Below are 22,534 nucleotides of genomic sequence, written 5' to 3' on the forward strand. Positions count from 1 at the left end.
GACTACTCTAAACAAATAAGCAACAGATGCAGAAAAACAATATAAATAGGAACTAACAGCACTTCATTATTAATCAGTAAGCAACTACCAACACATTTATAAAAATTAGTCATACTTAATACTGGCACATGATAAACACAGAGGTAAACAGAACAAATGTATGAAATTTGTACTGTAGATTAAAATACTTTGTCGAAGGCAAATCATAATCACATCTTGATCGTAGAAACAAGGAAGATTTATGAAGCATCAACCACAACTTTCAAAACAGCTTAAAGCAGCTAGCCATTCCATGTACACAACAGATTCTTTTCCACAACCAAGCTATGGAAGCACTGTTACATTTCCTTGAAGTGTGAAGTACAATTTCAATACTTTTGAATCATTTTATCTAAATATATGGATTTCGGTCACTTTCATCTGATTTCATTTTCATAAGTAAAAGCGTTAGCTTGTTGAGGATCAACCTAAAAAGATAAAAGCGTAGTTACACAAGTAGTTCAAAATGCACATACAGCATATTAATGTTATACAGTGACATCCCATTACAACGAACTCCAAGAGACCAATAAAATATTTTGTTTTGACAGAATCTTTCTTTTAATGGAATCGTCTTAAAACTTTAATTTTCTAAAAGTGTCAATTTTACCAATCTGCCCTCTCTCTAATATAATTAAATCTACAATGTTTACCGTTACTAATGATCGAAAATATAACTGAACACATTATTTATTCTGAAAAAACAAAGAGAAAAATACTGAACACTAAACTTTTATTCATTGGTAGTCTTCACAGAATACATATTTTGTACAAGAGATTGGTCCCAAAGGACATTATAAAATATTCTAATATGAGAATGTCATTATGAAAAGTTGAAAACTTGCTGACCCACTTTGCGAATTCGCAGGGTGCCTTACGTTTGGTGCGCAGAAATCAACTGTGCATGGCTAGACACTGACTTTTGTTGTCACACATCAATTTACGTTTCAGTTTGAGCCAATTTTCACCTGAAAGGTTCTGCTTCGAAAGTACAAACAGAGTTTTCATGTTACGACTTGTAAAAGTCATTTTTCAGTTTTAGAAAACAGCATTAAGTAAAAAACATTCAAACTGACGTTGAGAAGAACATTTCGTTGTAACCAATTTTTGAATAAAATTGGTTTGTTAAAACAATGTTTTTTATACATTATCTTAATGGGTTTTAAAGCGGGATCAAACGTTCTGTTCACTATAACGGATATTTTGTTGTATTGGTATTTGTTGTAATGAGGTTTCACTGTGTGAGCAACTGAGAGCAAAACTGGGGTAATCAATTGGTAATTCGTATTTACACCATCAGAAATTAGTCTCAACTTATTTGTACCTAATGCGAAAGAGGTTAAGTCTAGGTTTAACCATTTACCGATAGACAGTAATCATAAAATGCAAGTACAGTAGTGTTTTGTGCAAAAGTAGCTACCAAACCATTCAATTACTCAAAATCTTGTTTTCTTGTATTACACTACTTTTGCTCTCAAAGGCTCATAGCATTCAGCTGATTCAGCAGTTTTCTCACATAAAACAAATTTATTTCAATTTTTTTGGGGGGAGATACTTTCAGAGAGTGTTTGATTTTATTAGGAGATGTGGAAGCAAGTCAGGGCAAACCAATCCGAGAAGATCTTGCAATCATTCGGGCCCTGGATGATGGCACTTAACCCTTGAGTTGAATGGGCAATCCTGCTTATTATGCAAAATTATTAACATGAAGCTGATTGGTTTACATAATTTAAAACCTAAGTGAAACAATTAGAGCGTTTACCAAACACAACATGTATAGAGCACACATGCAAATTTCCCAAGTTAAGCAATTCAGTCTACTGAATTTGAAGTTGATTTAAAAAAAAGTTATTTTCAGAAATATACAGATTTTTAGAGTACACAAATAAAATCAGTGAAACTCCGGGAAACCCCAAGTCAAGTCTTGCAGTCAGGACATGGTATTTGTCTAAGCTTTATTTCAGAAGCGTTCTTTTTGTATGAAAGTGCAATACACTGAGGAAACCTGAAGGAAAAACTACCGAAAGTAGGATTGCAATAAATAATGCAAAGCATGTCATTCTTACTTTTTTACCAACTAAATCAATTATTGTTACAACTTTCACTTTTCAACTATAAATAATCACATAACAAAAATATATTAGGAGTACATTTTTTCACAATTCAATTGATTCTATAAATCGTAAGAATTACTCTTCAAAATTATGAATATGCTTTATAATAATAATAACAAATATCAACAAAGTTTAACTAGCAAACAAAATTAAAAATTAAATTCTTTCATTCAAGATAAGATTATTTACTGCAATCTCAATTTAAATAAATTATTATGTAGTAAAATAAATTTGCAGGCAGTAAATTTCGAATGGTTAGCTACACTGTCATCTCTTTTCTGATATTCAATTTGCTATCAGCATGTTACTCTTATCTGCATCTTTGATGCTTTAACAGTTTTTCTTCTCTGCTTAAAGTTATTTCAAAAATAGATTTTTTTTTTCTTTTTAGAACACAACAAATAATTTTTTATGACAGAAGTGGATTGATACAAAGTGTCATTAAACTTGTAAATATGGCACACCGCCTTTTTTCTTCTCGACCCATTTTAAGGAATGGACTTGTTTGATTGACAGAGGCCATATTTTTTGCATTCAGACCAGGGTTGGCCGAATTGGAACCAATTGGGTTGGACCCAATGGGTTTTTTTGAAAAAACCCATTTAAAAAAACCCATTATTTAGCCCACTTTTGGGTTTTTTAAAATTTTATGAGAAGTTTAAAAAAAAATTAATTAATTTAAATACTTTTACAATTTAAACTTCTTTTTTATTTGTTCTTCACCATAGACAATGAACATAAAAAATGAATTTTGAGCTTTAATAGTATTTCTTAACTCGTAACGGCATCAAAAAAATACTTCAAAGATTTTAAATAAATGTATTTAACTTTTTCTTCTGGTCAATAAATAACTCAAATTATCTTGACCAAGTCTTGTCACGTCTGATTTTCTCAATATTTGTAGATTGTACAGAGGAAACTAATCTAGTTAAAAGGCTTTCATGTAAATTATTTTCTGCTAACCAACACGTCACAAATCTTGAATAAACACAAGGTAAATTTTTTAGAAATAAACAGATTTTTCAAACGGTCGACAGAAAACAGAACAGGTACAGTATTTTCATTATTTTACAAAAAAGTTTAATATTTCTTACCCTGTACACAGAAATAGAAAAACAGGCAACATAAAATTCAAAGAAATGTCTTGATTAAGCTGGAATTCAGTAAAAAAGGATTTAAACTAATTGAGGTTCTACAGTAGTTTTGCATAAAAAAATGAAATACTATAAAGTAAAATGCAAAAAAAAAAAAAAAAAAAAATTAGTAATTAAAAACGAACAATAGATTTTATCACCCGAGAAGTAACTTTGCCTTAACTGTTGGTAATAATGAAAATTAAAAAATCTGAAACTTAAACATTCTTGGGTTTTTTCGTCTTTTATACTTTTCTTCATAAAATGCTGAATTTTAACTAGTTTTCCAGCTTTTTACCCGAAGATAATTTTTGCGCTTTGTCCATATACTTACGCTACAATATGCTACAAGTACCCCACATTTTCCCTAAAGAAAGACAAAAAAAACCCACATTTCTTTTAAAAAACCCAACTTTAGTTGGGTTTTTTTGGGTTTTATTTAAAAAAAACCCAAAAAACCCTGGGTCCATGGGCTTTTTTAAAAAAACCCGGGTTTTTGCCAACCCTGATTCAGACTATACTTGGCAGCTATGCTATGTGTAAGTCAACACTTGGAAAAGTAAGTCATAAATTTATTTTAGCAATAAATATGCAATAAAAAATTTAGTTCAAAAAAATCAGTCAAAAATTTACCTCTGAATAAGCTGGAGGCGGCTGATGTTGAAAACTATGTACGTATGCATACATGGGTGTAAATCTTGTGTCACCAATAATGTTGTCGTCATCATCATCTGCTATGTCGACAGAACCCTCAACACATTCTGCATATGTGGGAGGAGCTGCAAAGAGCAGAGGATTAATTAGTTATAATAAATAAATGAGTTCTCTTTCAGCGTTAACACTATAAAGATCCTCTTTATAACTCTTTACAATCAAAGAAATTTGCAATGCTGGTGTTATTATTCATATACAATAACTGAAAGATGCTCAAATATTTGCAATTAGTTAGTTGTTTTCTCATGTCAAGTTGTTAAAAAAGTACAAATGTAATTTTTATGTAAAGTGCTATAATAAGATTTTAACATACAAGGATACAATTAGGGATTGCAATACCGGACAAAAACTCAATACCGGTATTTGGTATTTAAAACCTGATACCATGATACTGGTATTTGAAATTTCTCAAAAAATGCTTGAAAACATATTGTTTTGTTACCAAAATTCATAATTTTGTACAAAAATTGTATTTATGAAAACATATTGTGGACACATATAAAATGCAGTAACAAATGTCATAATAGAAATTCAATGATAGTAAAAAACATAATGCATCTGGTGAATTGCCTCTAAGCCTGGAACTCATTTGGTGCTCAACTTTCCAACAGTTGAAAATACTCTTCCTGAATTCAGGCAGGTCGGTGGTATTATTAACAATGCGTGATACACCTCTTCTAACTTTCCAGAAGTCCTTCATATTCAAATAATTTGGTCTCTTGCGTGTTATTTATGGAAAAATCCTTCTCTGTGTGTTTTTCTTTTGTATTGTGTGTATTATTATTATAATTTTTTTTAGATTTATAGTTAATTGTAATTTCTTTCCCAAATACGATACTTTTCCAATATTAACATCATTTTCTCTTGAGCAGAAGAGATTCCTGTTTGATTTTTGTTGTTAGCCCTTTGGTTTGAGATTTAAGATCAACTTGACTAAATTTGATCTTGTTAGTTTCTCTTATTCGTTTTTGTGTTCTTTCCAAAATTTTTTACAATTATAACTATACAATTATCTGAAAATATATTTTAAATGATTATGTTTAACTTCTATACAAATTTTCAAGGCACTATACAGTTTTTAAATATTATTTTGACAAGTATAAAGGGAGAGATGACAACAAACCAATACCGGTGGCAACAAATTACTATTTGTTTGAGAAAAAAGAAAAGGTTTTTTGCCAAAATTCAGTACAGTTGAGAAAAATATTTAAAGAAAATATCATGAAGTATTACTGGGATTGATGGTTGGAATAAATTATTCATAGAACAAATACATTCAAAATTACACTCGAAATTAACTTTCACAAAAAGGAAAGTGAGAGATCAGGGAAATACAAAGAATAAAAACATGGTGCACAAAAATGCAATTCTTCTCAATCTTTCCACAACTTTTGTTTGATCTTTCAACTGTGCTTTTGAAGCCAAATTTTTACATCAATAGATTGATTTTAGTTCTGTATCATGGAAAAAGAAATGAACATTTAAAATATAAGTAGATATTTAAAAAGTTAAATTGAAAATTCTTTAATTGAAGCTATTTACTATTTTCAGCTGATACCAAAAATACTGGCATTTAATCTCTGCAAATACTGGTATTGCAAAATTGCTTGAAATACCGGCATTCGGTATACCGGTATTGCAATCACTAGATACAATTACTTAAAAATATAGCAGATTTAGAGTAAATGCTTTCCATCAAATAATGAATACTTTCGAATAGTCTTTCTCAATAAATGGACTATTCAACACAAAAAGATTTTTTTAAATTCAAACTAGTAGTTCTTGAGATTAGCGTGTTCAAACAAACAAACAAACAAACTCTTCAGCTTTATATTATTAGTATAGATTCCAATTGCAATTAATATTTCAACAATTTCTGACATCTTCTTTATCAGAGAAACTATGTTGCAAAACTTCCAGACATAGCAAATTTTATTCTGCATCTCTCGCTTGAAACACATTTGGAATACTATACTCACAAACAGGGGCGTCCATGACTTAAATTTTGAGAGGGGGAAGTTCTCAATTTAGTGACTGAAATTCCGGATGATAAAACATGAACATGCTCACATACTGCTTCTAATGAGAATGAGAGGAGACATCAGATACTAAGAAAAAAAAATATGCAATATTGAACTCCTGTCTCCAACTTTGCCAAATCGTCAGACAAAATTTATCAAACAAGGAAATTTTTGGGAGGTCATTGTGACCTTCCATTGAACAGAAAAAGTGGCAAATTATAATACACACATCTTCTGGTTACAAGAAACCCCTGTTACAGTTTAAAAAAAGCTTTGTGCTTCTGACGCTCAGCAACAAATTAAAAAGCCAAGAAGCCACTGGAAAATATCCATACAATAATTTATATCAGCAGCTATAAGTTGAACCAGAGATATTTTTAATGCCTACTAGCATATGTCATGCATTGAAAATTGGAAACGCCTCAAAAGATGTATGAAAAGGCTATGTATAATAGTAATGCAAACTCTATGTAATAATTAAATAAAAATTTAGCATCGTGGAAAATAGGGGAAAAATAATTGCTTTTTAAATACAAAATGTCAAACACTCTAAATGTAAAAAATCAAAATACAGTCAACGCTCTATAGAAGGACCTCCTATTACTGCGACCCTTCTGTTATAGCGACCAATGCATGAAGTCCCATCTCCCATTCTATAGATACAACGTTATTTTACGGTCCATTAGAGCGTCTGAACTGAACTGTTCATACCAATATAACGTTCATAATTAGGTTTCATTTTTTGTATTATCCTCAGGACTAACTGTTCGAAAACTAATATCTATAGGAGAAATATTTCTATTGAAAAGAGTTATTTGTTGGTATAGGGTCAAAGAAATGATGAAAACCGCACACAAGAGGAAGATATTTTAAATTATATTTTTTGAAAAAGTCAAAAAAAGCGGCAACTTTCTAAAATTGAAGCATAAAATTTTTAAAAAGAGAAAGAAACTAACAAATTTTTTTTAAAAAATTAATTTTGTTATTTTCTTGATAAGAAGTTATGAGTGCATTAAAAAAAGACCATATTACATGCAATACTTTATAACGACCTCTCATTATAGCGATCAATTTTGTTTGGACTACAGGGGTCGTTATAACGAGCGAGCGAGTGCAGACTGTAGTACATATTACTTCTTTTCTTGTAAGCATTTGTTTCATCCTCAGGGAGTTAGTTTTTGTATCAAATCAATCACTTGAATCAAATCATCACCTTTCACTATTTTCATTTATTTCACTCCTTCAAATCAAATTTCATTTCTCTAAAAATTGCCAAGGACTATTTTCAAGTCAAAAAAAAAAAAGATAAAAAGCTATCTGAAATTTTAAATGACATTAAAGCACAAAAAAATTCAGTGGGTTCGGATTCTGACCTAAGGTAGCCAGTCGGTGGATTTTCGAGATGCAAAAAATTGTCAGTGCATATGCCACATTATTATGTGACACGTAAAAGATCCATTGGGTATTCCTTTGGCTTTGAATTCCCTAGGCAAAATCAAAAGTGCAGGTTCGCATCAAAGAGGGCCCAGGTGCCTCCATCTGATGGAAATTGGGCATCAAATTTGCCTGTGCCATTGACATCCACGCCTTAATGTTGGCACATGAAAGATGGGATGCTGTATCGGGGAAATGCACTAGTTCTACTAAAGTCTAAATTCTAAAAATTTGGATTTCAAAATTTTTAATTTTTTAAAACAACAATCATATTTAAAATTTTGGACCTCTTATAACAAATTTAACCTGAAACACATTCAGCAGACGCAAATGGTAAAGTGAAAGAGATTGCATAATGCCTTACGTTCCACTGGGATAATCGAAAGGTCAAGCTCACTGTATGGAGGGGCTGGTTGATAGTACAAGTGGTTGTCATTTGACTCAGGAACATTTTCCAATAAAGGTGTCACATGGCGATAATTGTTAGGACGCAATGGCACTGTTCCAATAAGTACAGGAAGATCCATACTTAAATTATAAGCTCCAGGAATTTGTAATGATATCTAAAAAAAAAAAAAGATTTCACCAATATTGCAATGCCAAAAAATTTTAAGAGAGGGAAGAACAATTACATAATGGTCAGAGATGCACCTAATATTCAGCTCTGCCAAATACTGTAATATTCAGCAACCGAATACAGTAAAACCTGTCTACAACGATACTGCTGGAACATGAAAAAATATTGTTATAGACAGATTATCATTATAGGCAATTTGATTATTTTGGTTGACACCAAGGAAACTATTGTTAAAGACAGGTTTATTGTTATCGACAGTATTGTTACAGACATGTTTCACTGTAGTAAACAGATTTAAATGTTTGACAATTGGTGAAAAATGTATTTTGTATACAATGAATAAAAGTTATAGTTTAGTTCCATAGTAAAAAATGAACTCAAATTGTTACTTACTAATATTGTCACATTCAAACACATTTTAAAATAAAGAATTCAGCAATCAGATGATATTATCACTTGTTCTGTTACTAAAATAGCATGAGAGCCTTGAATAAATTGCAGGGTTGCCAACCTTGGAGAAACAATTTGAGGAGCATCCGTGGCAATTTTGAGGAGCAATTTAAAATTCTGAAAACAGTTTGATATTTTGTATAAAGATCAATAAAAATAGCTAAAACCACTTATCTATTATTGTTTTAGAGCTTTGATAATCATTTTAAGCAGAGGTATAAAAATAACTATTTTAAAATTAATAAAACAGCTTTAAAGGCTTTCAATCTTTGAGTATAAGCATCTTTAATTTCCCATATTTATATGTTTGTTTTGTTAAAATAACAAAATTTAAGCTTGAAATCGTTTAGCAGAGAAATGCGGAGCAAAAGAACTTTTTTGAAGAAGCCACGGAGCTTCACCATTTTTGCGGAGCAACTCCATAAAATGGGGTTAGTTGGCAACCCTGAAATTGTAATGATATTTTAAGCAATTTGGGTTTGGGGGTTATAAATGCAACATTCTAACATTACAATGTTACTATGATTATCAGTTATCAAATCATAGGACCAGAAATAAATAAATTATCAAGTTGTGCAGAATTGCAGACAAACGTAAACCAAATTAGCCATTTACTTATTATTAATTTACTTTTACCTCAGAAAAGATTTACTTTTTATTTATTTCAAAGTAACAATCATATTTAATGTAGATCGATTTAGGACATTAAAAGGAAATACATTCTAATTTCACAAAAATACACAAAGTAGGAGAATATTTTATATTGGTATAAAACAATGATACAATCATAAGAGTTAAGAAGGTTATAATCAAGTATTCAGTATTTGGATGAACATTCGATTAGAATTTTAACCGAATATTCGGCAGAATATGGTATTCGGTGCATTTCTAATAATAAAATAACACACTAACATGGTAAAAGAACACTTATTTGACATAAGTTTCAAGCAATGCTATGCTAATAAATTTTGTTCTAGTTGGTTATCATAAATGAGAATGCTAAAAGAATTAGTTTTATGTGACATGATTAAAACTTTTGTTTTGGATTTAAAATTAAATATATTAGATTGCTATTTGATTTTCAGCAAAAGAAAAGAGTCAAGTGATTTCATTTTTTAAGATGAACAATTGGTGTTTAATTTTCAAATTAGCAGTTGCAATATGGGAATTATTAACCATTCTAGGTAACATTGGCTGAAATTAAACCCAACATTTGTATTTCATTCTATTCCTTGAGAAGCGAATACCTTCTTCATGCTAGCATGCAAAATTATTCGAATTCTATTTCATCATTGATATTTTCACTAATATCTCTAGGTTAGCTTATCAAAGCTAACAAGATGGAATCATATTTAAAGATATGCTCAGGGCACAGAAAATAAGTGCTAAATCTGAATTCCACATTCAGTGAAAAATAAATAAATAAATAATAATGCATAAAAAAACTTACATTATTTGCAGCTTGATAATTGTTTTATTGGGAAGAAAATATGCTCCTAAAGTTAACTGTGTTTAATTTATATTTCATTTAATTTGCATTTCCCATTACTTCAAAAAGTTGTTAGTTCAAGATTTGGTAATAATTCTGTTGAAAAGTACATAAAGCAATGCAAAAGGTGGGATGTAAATAACAAAGGAAAAAGTTCTGAGTTAAATGAAGCCAAAGTTGAAATTACATGGGACCTTTTATGCAAAAGCTTTTCCAAACTACATTAAGTAGCATAACCTATTAGGGTGATCAATCTTACTCTTATTGTCACAAAACAGATTGGCTCTCCTTTTATTAACTGTAATAGTTTTACTAAGCACTTTTTTCTTTAAATTCTTTTCTGCACCTGCATTTTTACTTTACTTCTGTGATGATATTCTCAGCCAAAAGTATATCCTAATTTATGAGACTAACATTAACATTGTGGTACTTCATTGATGTTTATGACATTGTTAAAAACCTCAATGTGATGTCCCAAAAACCAGATCATTAGTAGCAAGCTTTTTTCCTTTTTAAAAAAAATGCCACCACATCACTCCAGTATTCTATCCAGCTTTCTGCAACAGTTTTAGATACATGGTTGTATAACATTTCTCCAAGAATCTGCCATCAGGTGTAGAGCATCAATGAAAAAAAGAAGCTTAACTTCCTATTCTTTTCCACTCCATCTACAGTGATAAAAAGTAGCTGTTTTCTAAATTGGCATTGAACACAGCCAGTAGCATTATGGTCAAGTAGCTGTAACACTGAGTTGAAATGAGGAGGTTAAAAGATAAATTTTATGTGTATTAACTTTTAATTTGAAATAATATTCATATAAAAATAAATAAAAAGTGCACAAAATCAACAGAGTTTATTAAGGATTACATTTTAATATATTTATTACTTAAAACTTAGTCAAGGGTGGAAATAAAATTATTTAAACCAAAAAGTGAAAACAATCCAGTGACCAGATGTTTATAATATGTAATAATATAAAATAATAATAATAATAATAATAAAAATTTATAAAGAGTAAATGTCTAAAGAGCAATAGCATCAACTTAAAAAAAAAAAAAATCCTTAGGCCAGATCCAGAAAGGGGCGGTTTTGTCCTCTATTTAAGTAACCACTTAGAGTTGCGTTTTTGGGATTTATGGTTTGAAATATTCATCCAAACCCCTTATTTATGTGCAAAAATGATACTTATACTCCACTTTAAAACCAGTAGCTCTATCGGCTCTTGCTAAAAATTTTAATTGTTCAGTCTGTGCCACGACGCTCTCCTAATGGGCACCCCTGGTAAATGAGTGATTAACGTCCATTTTTAAGCAAGTATAGAAACTATTTTTCCTTATATTACAGCCTGGGACCTCTGCAATACATTTTCTATAATTTTATGCTACAACAAAAAGTAAACAAAATGATTTAAAAACAAACATAAATATCAAAATAAACATCCTTACTCTAACTGCATAGTCAACACGTATCAAACAGCAATTTATAATTGAAGGAGTAACAGCAGGAATCTTTAGCAGCTGAGCATCCCAGCTGGTCGTTCTCCCGGGTTGTATTGCCAATCCTGTAACAATTGTATACTTGCTATGTCGAGTTCTAGATTTTCCTCCAGCCAGAAAAGTCTGAGTTTGATGAAGGGTAGCATGCGGGATGATTGTTCGGCTAGAGAGGTTTTCGAAGTCTGCCGTGATAGCTATTGATTCACCTAAAATTAAAAAGACGCACTTCATTATTTGTTAACATCATATGTGCTTGAGTTACATTGCAAAAAGATAATATTATTTCTTGAATTCGAGCTTCATTGTCTTAAAAGAGAAAATAGAGTTCATCTTTTAAATAATGGGGGAGAAACCTGGCGCATAAACGGTGGAAAACAGATGTAGGAGGAAAAACCTCAACAATGCAGGGGGGGGGGAATAGTAAATACAGCTAATTTGATTATTTAGAATAACTAATATTGTAGAAGGGAAAAAAATATTAAAAATTGCACATTAATCAATAGATAACTTGAAAATAAATTTTGTGTCTAATAAACAACTTTAAAATTTATCACCATGTCATACACAAGGAAGCGCTCAGTAAATAGTTGATTCAAAATTTAATATTATTTTTATTTTTTTGAGTTATGATCCTACTGCACGCATTGGAAGTGCACCATTCTGCTGGATATGTACCCTGGCATACTGAGAATGGTTTAGATGTATAATCCAAAATAAGTTGCAGAGGCTTGAGGATTGTGTTAATCTTATGCGAAAGACAGAAGTTCCTATTCAAGCCTTGTAGGAGATATTCAATCTGCACAAATGCTTTTGATTTGTTGTTTCAGAACTTTTTTTTGTTGTAGCACACATAACACACATTTTTTAACTAATAAAAATAAAAACAGTTTAACGTTTATTGTTGAGTACATTTCAATAAATATAACATTTACAAGGATTGGAGTCAATATTTCAAAAAAAAAAAAAAAAAAAAGGACACTAGTTTTGACAAACTTTTTTGAAATTTTTAGGACAACAAGAGGCATAATGTCAAGAGGCATAAAAAAACACCATTATTTTGAGCATAGGCTTTGATTTTGTTAACTTTGTTACGGATTGCCCCTCCTTTTTTCTTAAAGTAAAATTGGGAGCAATTCTTGTTCATTTTACCATACAATATAAGTATATTGCAAAATTTACTTACTCCCCTTTTTGAGCTTAAGTGCAAAATTTTCTCTTCTCAAAGAAAAATATCATGCACGATGTCTTACTTTGTCAAATCAAAATTCTTTGGCATAGATTCAGAATAACAATCACTTGTTTGAACCCTATCTTCTGTCTCCTCTCTCCTCTTGACCCCCCCCCCCCCCCGAAGACAAGTGATTTGTATCACACACAATGGGGTTGTTTCCAATATTTTAAAAGTATTTTTTTTTTGAAAAAACATGCTTAAAAACATAGGATCTAACCATTTTTTAAATAATTTGTTTTAGTTTAATATTTTAAAAAAATTACTTAAATCGACGATCTTTCATTGTTTACATTTCTTGACGATGATATCACAAATGATGAAACGCCATTGTGTTGTCATTCACAGATCAAAATATTTAATTTGCATCTTTACTCACATGTATGGGCAACGATATGATTGATAGCAAGCGTAGAGCACAATTTTAATTCACTTCTTGATTATTATAACGTGGAAACACGGTGCGCCAAAAAGCATCATTTGTGATGTCATCAAGACCACGCCTTGTTTGAAAAATCGGAAATTTTAAACAATTAATTAAAAAATCTGTTGGGAAAATGAAAGAATTTTCTGGGCCCATGTTATTTTTTTTTTTTTTTTTTGCTTTTTCTTTCAATTATGTGACTAAAAGTACTACTTTTGACTGAAGGAAATGACCCCATTGTAGAAGGATAACAACTGCACAATTAAAGTGGAACTTTTTCTATTTATGCAAAAAATGAGGACTAATATAAAGAAAATTCTAGGAATTTTAGGATACTTGAAAAAAAAAGTTAGGGCACTTGCTAGCCCTGCTTTTACATGTTTGCATGAACTATCCACTCATACTATGCAACAGCTGTGACTAGTGATGTTCCCCTACATTTTCTGAGGGAATATTCCCAATAATCCATTACACACAATATGTGTAAGCAATCATATACATAATATGTCATAATCTGACAATTTTTGAAGCTTGAGGTTAAATGCTATCTGTCTAAAAACGTTTGAGAGTATACGGCGTATATGGAATATACCCTTTGGGAACACCCCTGGCTGTGACTAATTTACAATGAACATTTAAAGTCTAAAAAATAGAGCCCTAAAATTTGATGGTGGGTAAGAAATTTTACACTAAATATACTGTAATCAAATTGATTACATTACCAGGGCAATAGCCCTTTCTGTCTGTTCTTGCATATAACGAAATAGGACCAGAAGTGCAACACCAGCAACACAACAATTTCTCCATATTATTTTCCACAGGAACCTAAAAGAAACAACTTTATTTTTGACAATTCCAATATTCACTTTATGTTTCAAAGCAGCATCTTGCTATTGGACTTTAATTCAACATACATTACAAACAAAAATAGAATGAATAATAAATTACCAGGCATTGTTGTAAAACTATTTTAACCTGATTGAAAAATGTTTGTTATAAGTAAAAAAAAAGAAACAAACACCCTCACAACTTAGGCATTATTTAAAAAAAAAACTGTAAATGACAGAATAAATTGCTTTCCATAATAAATACAGCATGCAAACAGCAATAATAAAAAGCCTATGAAAATTGAAAATGATAATTATAATAATAATAAATTGAACCTATGCCTTAAACTAAAGAAAAAGAATTTCACACATAAAAAATTGTAAATTAAAAGAAAAGAAAAAACACAAAAAAATGTGGAATTTGGAGAGTAATTCAACACGCCAAACATTTTTCATGCAATTTATTATTTCAAAGTTGAAGCACGTATATGAAATTTTAAGCAACTTAAAAATAATAAGATTTTATGAAAAATATATGTAATTTTGACAAAATTGATAAAGAGTACTTCAAATTTCCATTTGAAAAAAATAATTTTTATGCGAACAAAAAATTAAATAATAGCATTCTTCATTTGCAAATTTGGGGAAAACAGATAAAGACTAGTTACCACAATTAGCATCAGGTCATTTGTTGAAAAATATCACCCAGAAAACTGTATTTGGTCTAAAAACTTTGTTACTCTTTTCTTTTTTTTTTACAAAGGTTATTGCTTGATTTCTTCTTGTCCCAGATATAAAATGGAAGTATAGTCCATTCGAGATAAATCGAAATCCGATAACTCGAATATTACCATAGCTTAAAGTTTATATCAAATCCTGATCCCTATGATTTTAATTCCATGTTAATTATTCTCAATATCTCGAAGTTAACTTCCTTTAACTTGAAGTTTTTTTTAAAGGATGACTAGCAATTTATGTCACAAGTGACTATGAGTGAAAAATTAATTCACCCACACTTGCAATTCCTGCACAATAGACCTCAAAAGCAAGAACACCAGTTGAGCCAATGTGTGACAAATGAGTTACATGTGCAGAAATGAGTTAACTTGTCTTCTTTTGTTGTACTGTTCTGTTTACTAGGGTCTTAAGATGTTTACACTTAGACATGTTGCTAAACAACAAATCTGCTTTTAAGCTGTCAAGTTATCAAGTCAACTGATTGTACCCTTATTCAAAGGCTGGCCTAAGTTAAGATGCGTTTCCCTTAATTCTTTAGTTCGATCATTTGCTGATAAGTTCCTGAAAGACAAAGTGAGTTTTCTTTGCCATTAAAGATGTCTAAGCGAAAGCTAAAAACCTTGGATTTACAAAATAAAGTAAATCTTATTTATGACATTGAAAGGAATCCAACAATGAAAAAGAAAAATATTGCACTGAAATGAGGAATACCTCCATATACTCTGTCAACAATATTAAAAGAAAAAGAGAAACTTCTAAAGCAGTAGAATCAATGAATCCGAATTTGAAACGAATGAAAATGTGCACCTTTTCTGGAGTAGAAATAGCTCTATTCCAGTGGTTCTAGCAGTATTGAAATCGAGACCAGAATTTTGATTTTTTTTCTCAATAATTTTGATTAAACTGTGCAAATTGTGTTTAAAAACTTTTAAGTTCTCCAATTTTGTCTGTTATATGTACATATTAATGAAAATATTTGATGGTTTTAATATCAAAATGTTGAAAACCAAAACTAGCCATAAGTCCAATTTCAGATAAGTCAAAGTTTTTCGTTGGTCCCTTTGTATGTAGGAAAAAAGCATTTAAGAGTTTATTTGTAGGTAAAAAATGAAAAGTGTATTTAGTAAAAAACATATTTATCAAAGGTATAAGTGTACTTTGGCAATAATGCTTCTAAGATATGTTTAATAAATTACATTAATTCATATCTTCAAAAATCATGGAAACATTAACAAATTGATCTTCAAAATTTAAGATAAAGGAAATTCAACAAAATGTTACTCATTCAAAAACAATTAGAACAGCAGGATTAGTTTTGATAAAAAATATATTACTTTATTATTTAAAGCAACTGAAATCTTTGCAAGTATTACATAAGGTTAAATTCTAGGAGTAGTGCAGGCAATACTTCATACAACATATCAACCTAGTATGATAAAAACAATTGAAAAAACAAAATTTCAGGGTTTCAACAGATATACTTCGTATTCATTCATTATTAATAAATGAAAAGTAATAAATGAAAATATAACATTAACATCAAACATCATACTATCAAAAACTTAAACTTTTTAACATTAAGGAGAAATATAATTATAAAAAAAAAGTAAATGAAATAATCTAACAAAATATGAACGCATCCAAGATAATTACCAAGTATTCACTTCGATTAATGTCAATGGGGCAAATAACAGTAAAAGCCTTTTTGGCTTTGTGATTAAAAGTCCATGGCTTTTCCATTTCAGCTTTCAACCAATATCGTATGCTGCCATATTTTCCTTCAAAGGAAGTAGAAATACCTCTGAAAAAATAAATAAACAAATAAATGAATTAAATAATAAAAAGAAAAAAAGTTAAAAGATGTTGACTAGAAAAAATGTCATTTAATGCTTTTTGCTTATCTTGTTTTCTGTTAAATCCTCTTTTTTCCCTTCAATGAAACATAAAATATTTCAAAAACATTTCCTCAAATGTTATTAAAATTTTCACATCCATTTTCTCATTGCATACACATAATTATTCATACCATCATACCTATTTCAGTTTAGGAAAACACTTCACTTCTTTTAAGCTACAACCATGTATTTTTTTTTATCATTATTTCTCCTTGAAGAATGTTCAATGTTTGTGCATTACTTTTGGCATTAAAAATACATTTTACACAGGTTTTTAAGCAAAATTAGATTTTAAAGAAGGTTGTCAATCTTAAGGGATAAAATGCACTGAGTTCAGGATAATAGACATTTGTATACACCACAAATAATTTCAACTCCAAAAATAAAAAGCCTTGTCGCAGCTATTTATACATTCCTTATATGAAGCTTTTGGGCCATTCCACGGAAAATGGTAATTTTGTCCAGCATGTGATGCCTCATATATTTCATTAAAAATATCAGTTTAAAATGGTAATGAACAAACTTTTGTTACCTCATAAAATTAGTACTTTTTAATGACATATATGAACCGACATGTGCGGGACAAAGTGGCTACTTTTTCATGGAATGACACATTTATGGGATGTAGAAATAAAATTACATTAGAAAAATGTTTGAATATCCCTAAACATTTAACAACTTGCCTACCTTTGGAATACAGATTTAAACTCAAAATTTTCACTTTTGAATTTAGACAACTACAAGTTTAAGAATACAATTAAATCAGAATTAGTGCTTTCATTTTTAACTAGTGGTACCCGCACAGCTTTGCCCGTAATAGAAAAATTAAAAGGTCTTTTGGTTCGCCTGTATATTTACAAATAATGTATGGTGAATTTTCTCCGCAATTGGCTTGTACCCATGTTATGGTTCCACATTATGATAATTTCGTACCTTGCCAATTGGCTTGTGCCCATGTTATGGTTCCATGTTATGATAATTTCGTAATTTACTCGTCCATCTTATGATATTTTTGTTCTTAAAATTGGAATAAAAAAAGAACACAATCGAATTTTTGAAAAAACGCTTCAAGGTGCACACCCTCATGATATAAACTAATTCTGTTCCAAATTTAATGAAAATCGGCCGAATGGTCTAGGTGCTATGCGCGTCACAGAGATCCTGACAGACAGAGAGACTTTCAGCTTTATTATTAGTAAAGATAATTTAGTTCACGTTGATCTTTTCAAAGTTTAATGTCTAAACTGAAACACTACACTCAAATCTCGAAGTGATTTTACATTTAAAAAAAGAAAGAATGAAGTAGGCTAAAAAGCAACAAATGTATTTTTTTCTGTTACTTAATTTTTAATAGCCTCACATAAATTTATAGACAGTAATAAATTAGTACGATTCCACAAAATAAATAAATACACGAAAAATGCTTTCTCTACTAAGAACTGTGCATAATAACCACAAAATGTGAGCACTTAATTTAAAAAAAAAATACTTTGACATTCTTTCAGCTCAGTTAGTTTTTTTCAATTGGGCATGTATAAAAAAAAAGTTAAATGTGTATCCCCTTTTAGAAAAAAAAGATTGATTTTCATTAGTGCTGAACGCAAAGTCCCTGCCTTACGACCGACCTTCCTCTATGGGACAATCAACCCACAAATTTGTTGCGGTTTTTTAATGAAATGCTTATGGCGAGATGTCATTATTAAAGCACGTTTCCTTCAAAAGGTTGGTTCCAATCATAAATGAGGATTTTTTTTCTGCAAAGACAGATTACGGTGTATTAAGTATCTGTGCGTAATTTTATTTTTGCCAATGTAAACGAACATCAATACTAGCAAGTGTAAGAAAACAACATGCTAACAACTAATTTTTGAGCGGCTGATTATAATTTATCCTCTCGCTCAAGAAATGTTTTAAAAAAGGCTTTATTCTCATTTTGGCATCATTTTACTAGCTTATCTTGTAAAAGTGAAGAAACTCAAAAAATCAGCAGATCCCCTAACTACCTACTGGATTGCTTGCAGCCCCCCCCCCCATAATGATTTTTTAAACCATTAACTGATGCTTGTTTTTAACTGTTTAGGGGGGGGGGGGCAACTGCTTGTTCAGGGACGATATCTTCACCTTGCCTCTGGAGGTTTAAGACTTAATAAATGTGAATGGTTTTCTAGGCTTGATATGACTTTGTCCTAACCAGATGGGAGATTAGTAGAAGGAGGAGATATTTCTACCTACTATTTTAAATTCCATTTGTTTCAATCTTCTTACTTATTTATTATTAATTTGAGGTTTTTATCTCATTGTTAACTTATCTCACTAAGTGCTTCAAGGTAGTTATGTGGGTTTTTTAATCCTGATTTTTTAAAATTTATTTCATTTTTAAGTTATGTCAGCAGGGAAACAAGTGTAAACAACTTGACATTGTTCGATATTCATCCGAACTCTTTTAATTTCAATCCAAGTTTTAAAAATATCCAAAATATTACCCCCCTAGAGACTAGATCTCGGATTTGAAAAAGTTATCTCATAAAATTTCATTGGCATAATTTGATAAATAATTCAGCATTTTTTTTTCTATTTCTTACAAGTTTGGTTATGGCTGCAATTTGCGGGTTTTCCTTTAATTATTTTCATCAATCTTGATTGTTGCCTGCTTTTAAACTACAACAAATTTATTTTTGCCTATTTAATTACTTTTATTTCATTTGCTTTAATGTCGTAGTATCTTCAGATTTTTATTTTGTAGTGAACCGAAATTCTTAGGATTTTGGTTCATCCAAACTGGTCCAAACATTTTTTTTTGGAAAATGTTTCAACAAAAATTTTTAACTTAAAAATTTTTTTAGTACAGGTGTTTTTAATTCATTTTTGTATTTTTTTGGGCCGTGCGTCCCACCGCACTGCAGGGTCTGCGGGTACAGGGCCGGATTTAGGGGATTGCATGCGGGGCAACTGCCCAGGGGCCTCCACAAGAAAGGGGCCCCCACAGTAAAATTTTTACAAAATATCCTAATTTTCACGGGTCGAAAATATCAGATATATATCAAAGTATCGAATATTTTCGAAAATATAGGAATGATCTTTTCGAACCCTGATTAGGGGCCTCCACTCCTTCGTTGCCCCAGGGCCAACACTTCCAAATCCGGTCCTGTGCGGGTATGTAGGTCCAGGCCCACATACATATTTTAGAGTTACAAGAGCATCAAAAAAAAAAAACTTTTTTTGTCTAATCTGTAAAAATTCATTGAAAATAAAAAGCACAGGAGTTAAGCTTCCATGGAATCTATTTACTTGCTTTTTTATTTTACAAATTTCACAATTCAGTTGAACTGTATATTCATTTCATGCAGTTTAATATTGTTTTATTTTCTGTTAGAAATTAAAAGAAGAAATTAAATTTCTGAAGTACCAGGTTTAGAACATTATTAGCAGGTTAGCAATATCACCCTGCTTCAAAAATTCCTCTGCATAAGATGATCAGTGTCTTAGAGAATGCCTGTGTTTCTACCACTAGGATTTACACAGTAAGTCAGAGGTTCCCAAACTTCAGACCTCCACGGACCCCCTCTGGAAAAATTACGAACTTCGCCCCGCCCCTCCCTCCGTGCAAAAAAAAAAAAAAAAATTGACACTATTAATCTATTTTTTTCTAATATGTTTTTACGTTTTCTTCAAAAATTTATTTATTTATTGTCCTATATATTTTTCAGAGCTCTGACTGGTTTTCATTTCTTTCATTACCATCTTGAGTTACAGAAGTAAAATTCTATTTGCAATTCAATTAGGAATAAAACTGTTAGCACCAAATTTCTACAACAAGTTTAGTAATAAGAATGAACTTTTGAAGTTAGTGAACAAAACACTGTTAGCCTAGTTTTAGTGTGTTAAGTCATGCACACAAAATTAATTAATGAGTACTGTGTTGAGTTCCGATGAGGGGGTGAGGGGTGGCTGCTGTTTCCTGCATGTAGCTAAGCAAGATTTTTTTTATTCCTCATAAATGTGCTTTCCTTTTGAATCAAAATACTGTTACCCATCATCCAATCTCAATTATATTTAACCTTTTAGCTGCATAGCACCGCGGACCCCCTGGCATGGACACACGGACCCCTGGGGGTCCACGGACCACAGTTTGCGAAACTTTGCAGTAAGTCATAACTCAAAAGAAATTCTTACCCAGAAGGCAACTGGAATGAAAAGTGAAATTCATGTCTTCCCTCTGTAAGAACTTCTCTTCCGTCACCAGTTTCTAAGTGTAAGAAAAATCATATACAATTAAAAGGGGGAAAAAAATAAACGAGGTGTTAAAAATAAAAAAAAAATTATTCAAATCACATGTGATTTTGCGAAAAAGTAATTTATGACCGCATATACAGTAAGAACCCTCTAATGCAGACATTAACGGGACACATGTTTTTGTCCACAATAAGAAGGATGTCCACACGACAGGGTTTAATAATGTTATTTCTCTTGTAATCGGGGAATCAAAAATTGTCCTCATAAGAGGGGTGTCTGTCAGGAGGGGTTTTACCGTAATTTGAATCCCCCGAGTTTTACCAGCATTGAGATATTGCTGGCAGAGAAAAAAATTGTTATTTCTTTTTTTTTTGTTAAAAATTTGCCACGGTAATTACAAAACTTTATTTGTATTAATGATAACTAATTTTCTTAAATATCTTATCAGTTTAATGTTAAATTGCATTTTAGTTTTCTACTAATTTTGCTTTCAAACTTTGGAGCGACGCTTATGCTGGGCGCAACATATCTATATGTAGGGGAGAGTGGTAATGAGTGCGTCACTTACAAAATATGAAAAAGTACTTGCAAAAAGAGCACTATTCAATCCGAAACAATTGGTCTTGGAAATGTTTTTCAAATAAAGTGCTCAAAACTCAGTTTTAGGCATTTAGGCTCAGTTTCTCATCACTAAATGGGGACCACGCTCCCATAACCCTCTCTGGATCAGTGCTTATGGGTGATAAAATATTTTAGGAACTAAACTTGGCTTCTAAGTTTGAAAATCTACGGTGTCAAAATGAAACACAATATTCTTTCAAGATAATTTTCTAATATTTTATAAAAGTGGTAACTTTAGATAAGCTACATTTGACGGCATACCATGAACAATTAGAATTTTACTTTGAATATCGGTCGCATAGGAGTATTTTTATTCATCTGACATGCTACAGATGTTTTATCCTCTTATCCCAAGTGTTTGAGGATGGAATAGAATCCTTATTCACGTTAGCACACACCAAATTTGCTTACTTTTGTCAAAAGTAAACAAACTTGAATCGGGACAAAATCAAATATTTAGCACAAAACAGAACAGGGAATACTTACCAGATCCAAAAAGGACTTGTCTTTTCAAAAAATATTCTATCTCCGCATTATAATGTTCAGTATAAGCTCCCAAACGATTCCCAGTACTTCTTGATTCTGTCCAATGCACCTTCGCAACTCCTCGCATCATTATCCTTACACTTTTCATTTTCATGTCCCCGCGTAAATCAACAATACATTTTCCATTTACAAGTTCCGAAGGATTGTAAACTGATTTACCATTGTCAAAAACGATTTCAAAAACTCTCAGTTTACCCATATTTAAAATGATAACAATATACACAATGACACAAAGGACAGATATACGTCAATACAATTACTTGTGTAAAATCATTTCTTTTTCTCTTCAATCCACATAAAAATAAAACAACCCAAAAGCGTAACCTTTCTAAACAACAGCGAAATTAATTTCTTTCATGTTTTACCTTAAATTCTCTGCAGTTACGGTTAAAGAATATTTAACTGCAATTTGAGAAAAATGTTTAACACCTGAAATAAATATTGTGCCATTTAGAAGCCCAGCAAAATGTTCGGAAAATGCTGTATGAACAAATTTAACAGAGCAGAATAATTTAAAATCTATCTGCCTTGAAGTTTAATCAAAAACTCATTTGC

General features: G+C 30.9%; 1 protein-coding gene across 1 annotated transcript; it reads right to left on the minus strand.

Annotated features, from left to right (window-relative positions):
• Window positions 1-416: 416 nt before the first annotated feature.
• Window positions 417-22,178, minus strand: LOC129230260 (arrestin domain-containing protein 3-like). The gene is made up of 8 exons (XM_054864661.1): window positions 21,920-22,178; window positions 20,753-20,825; window positions 16,338-16,485; window positions 13,842-13,944; window positions 11,417-11,673; window positions 7,820-8,018; window positions 3,920-4,065; window positions 417-467 (listed from the first exon to the last, which is right to left on the minus strand). The coding sequence occupies exons 1-8, from the start codon at window positions 22,176-22,178 to the stop codon at window positions 417-419; spliced, it is 1,236 nt and encodes a 411-aa protein (XP_054720636.1).
• Between the last annotated feature and the right edge of the window lie 356 nt (window positions 22,179-22,534).

The sequence above is a fragment of the Uloborus diversus genome, chromosome 9 (assembly GCF_026930045.1).
Source record: "Uloborus diversus isolate 005 chromosome 9, Udiv.v.3.1, whole genome shotgun sequence".
NCBI lineage: Eukaryota > Metazoa > Arthropoda > Arachnida > Araneae > Uloboridae > Uloborus > Uloborus diversus.

Coding starts and splice junctions, on each gene's coding strand:
- LOC129230260 (XM_054864661.1), bottom strand. CDS start 22,178: ATGGGTAAACTGAGAGTTTTTGAAATCGTTTTTGACAATGGTAAATCA. Junction 8,019..11,416: donor GTGTTGACTATGCAGTTAGA/GTAAGGATGTTT, acceptor TTTTTTTTTTAG/ATATCATTACAAATTCCTGG. Junction 4,066..7,819: donor TTCGATTATCCCAGTGGAAC/GTAAGGCATTAT, acceptor TGCTCTTTGCAG/CTCCTCCCACATATGCAGAA.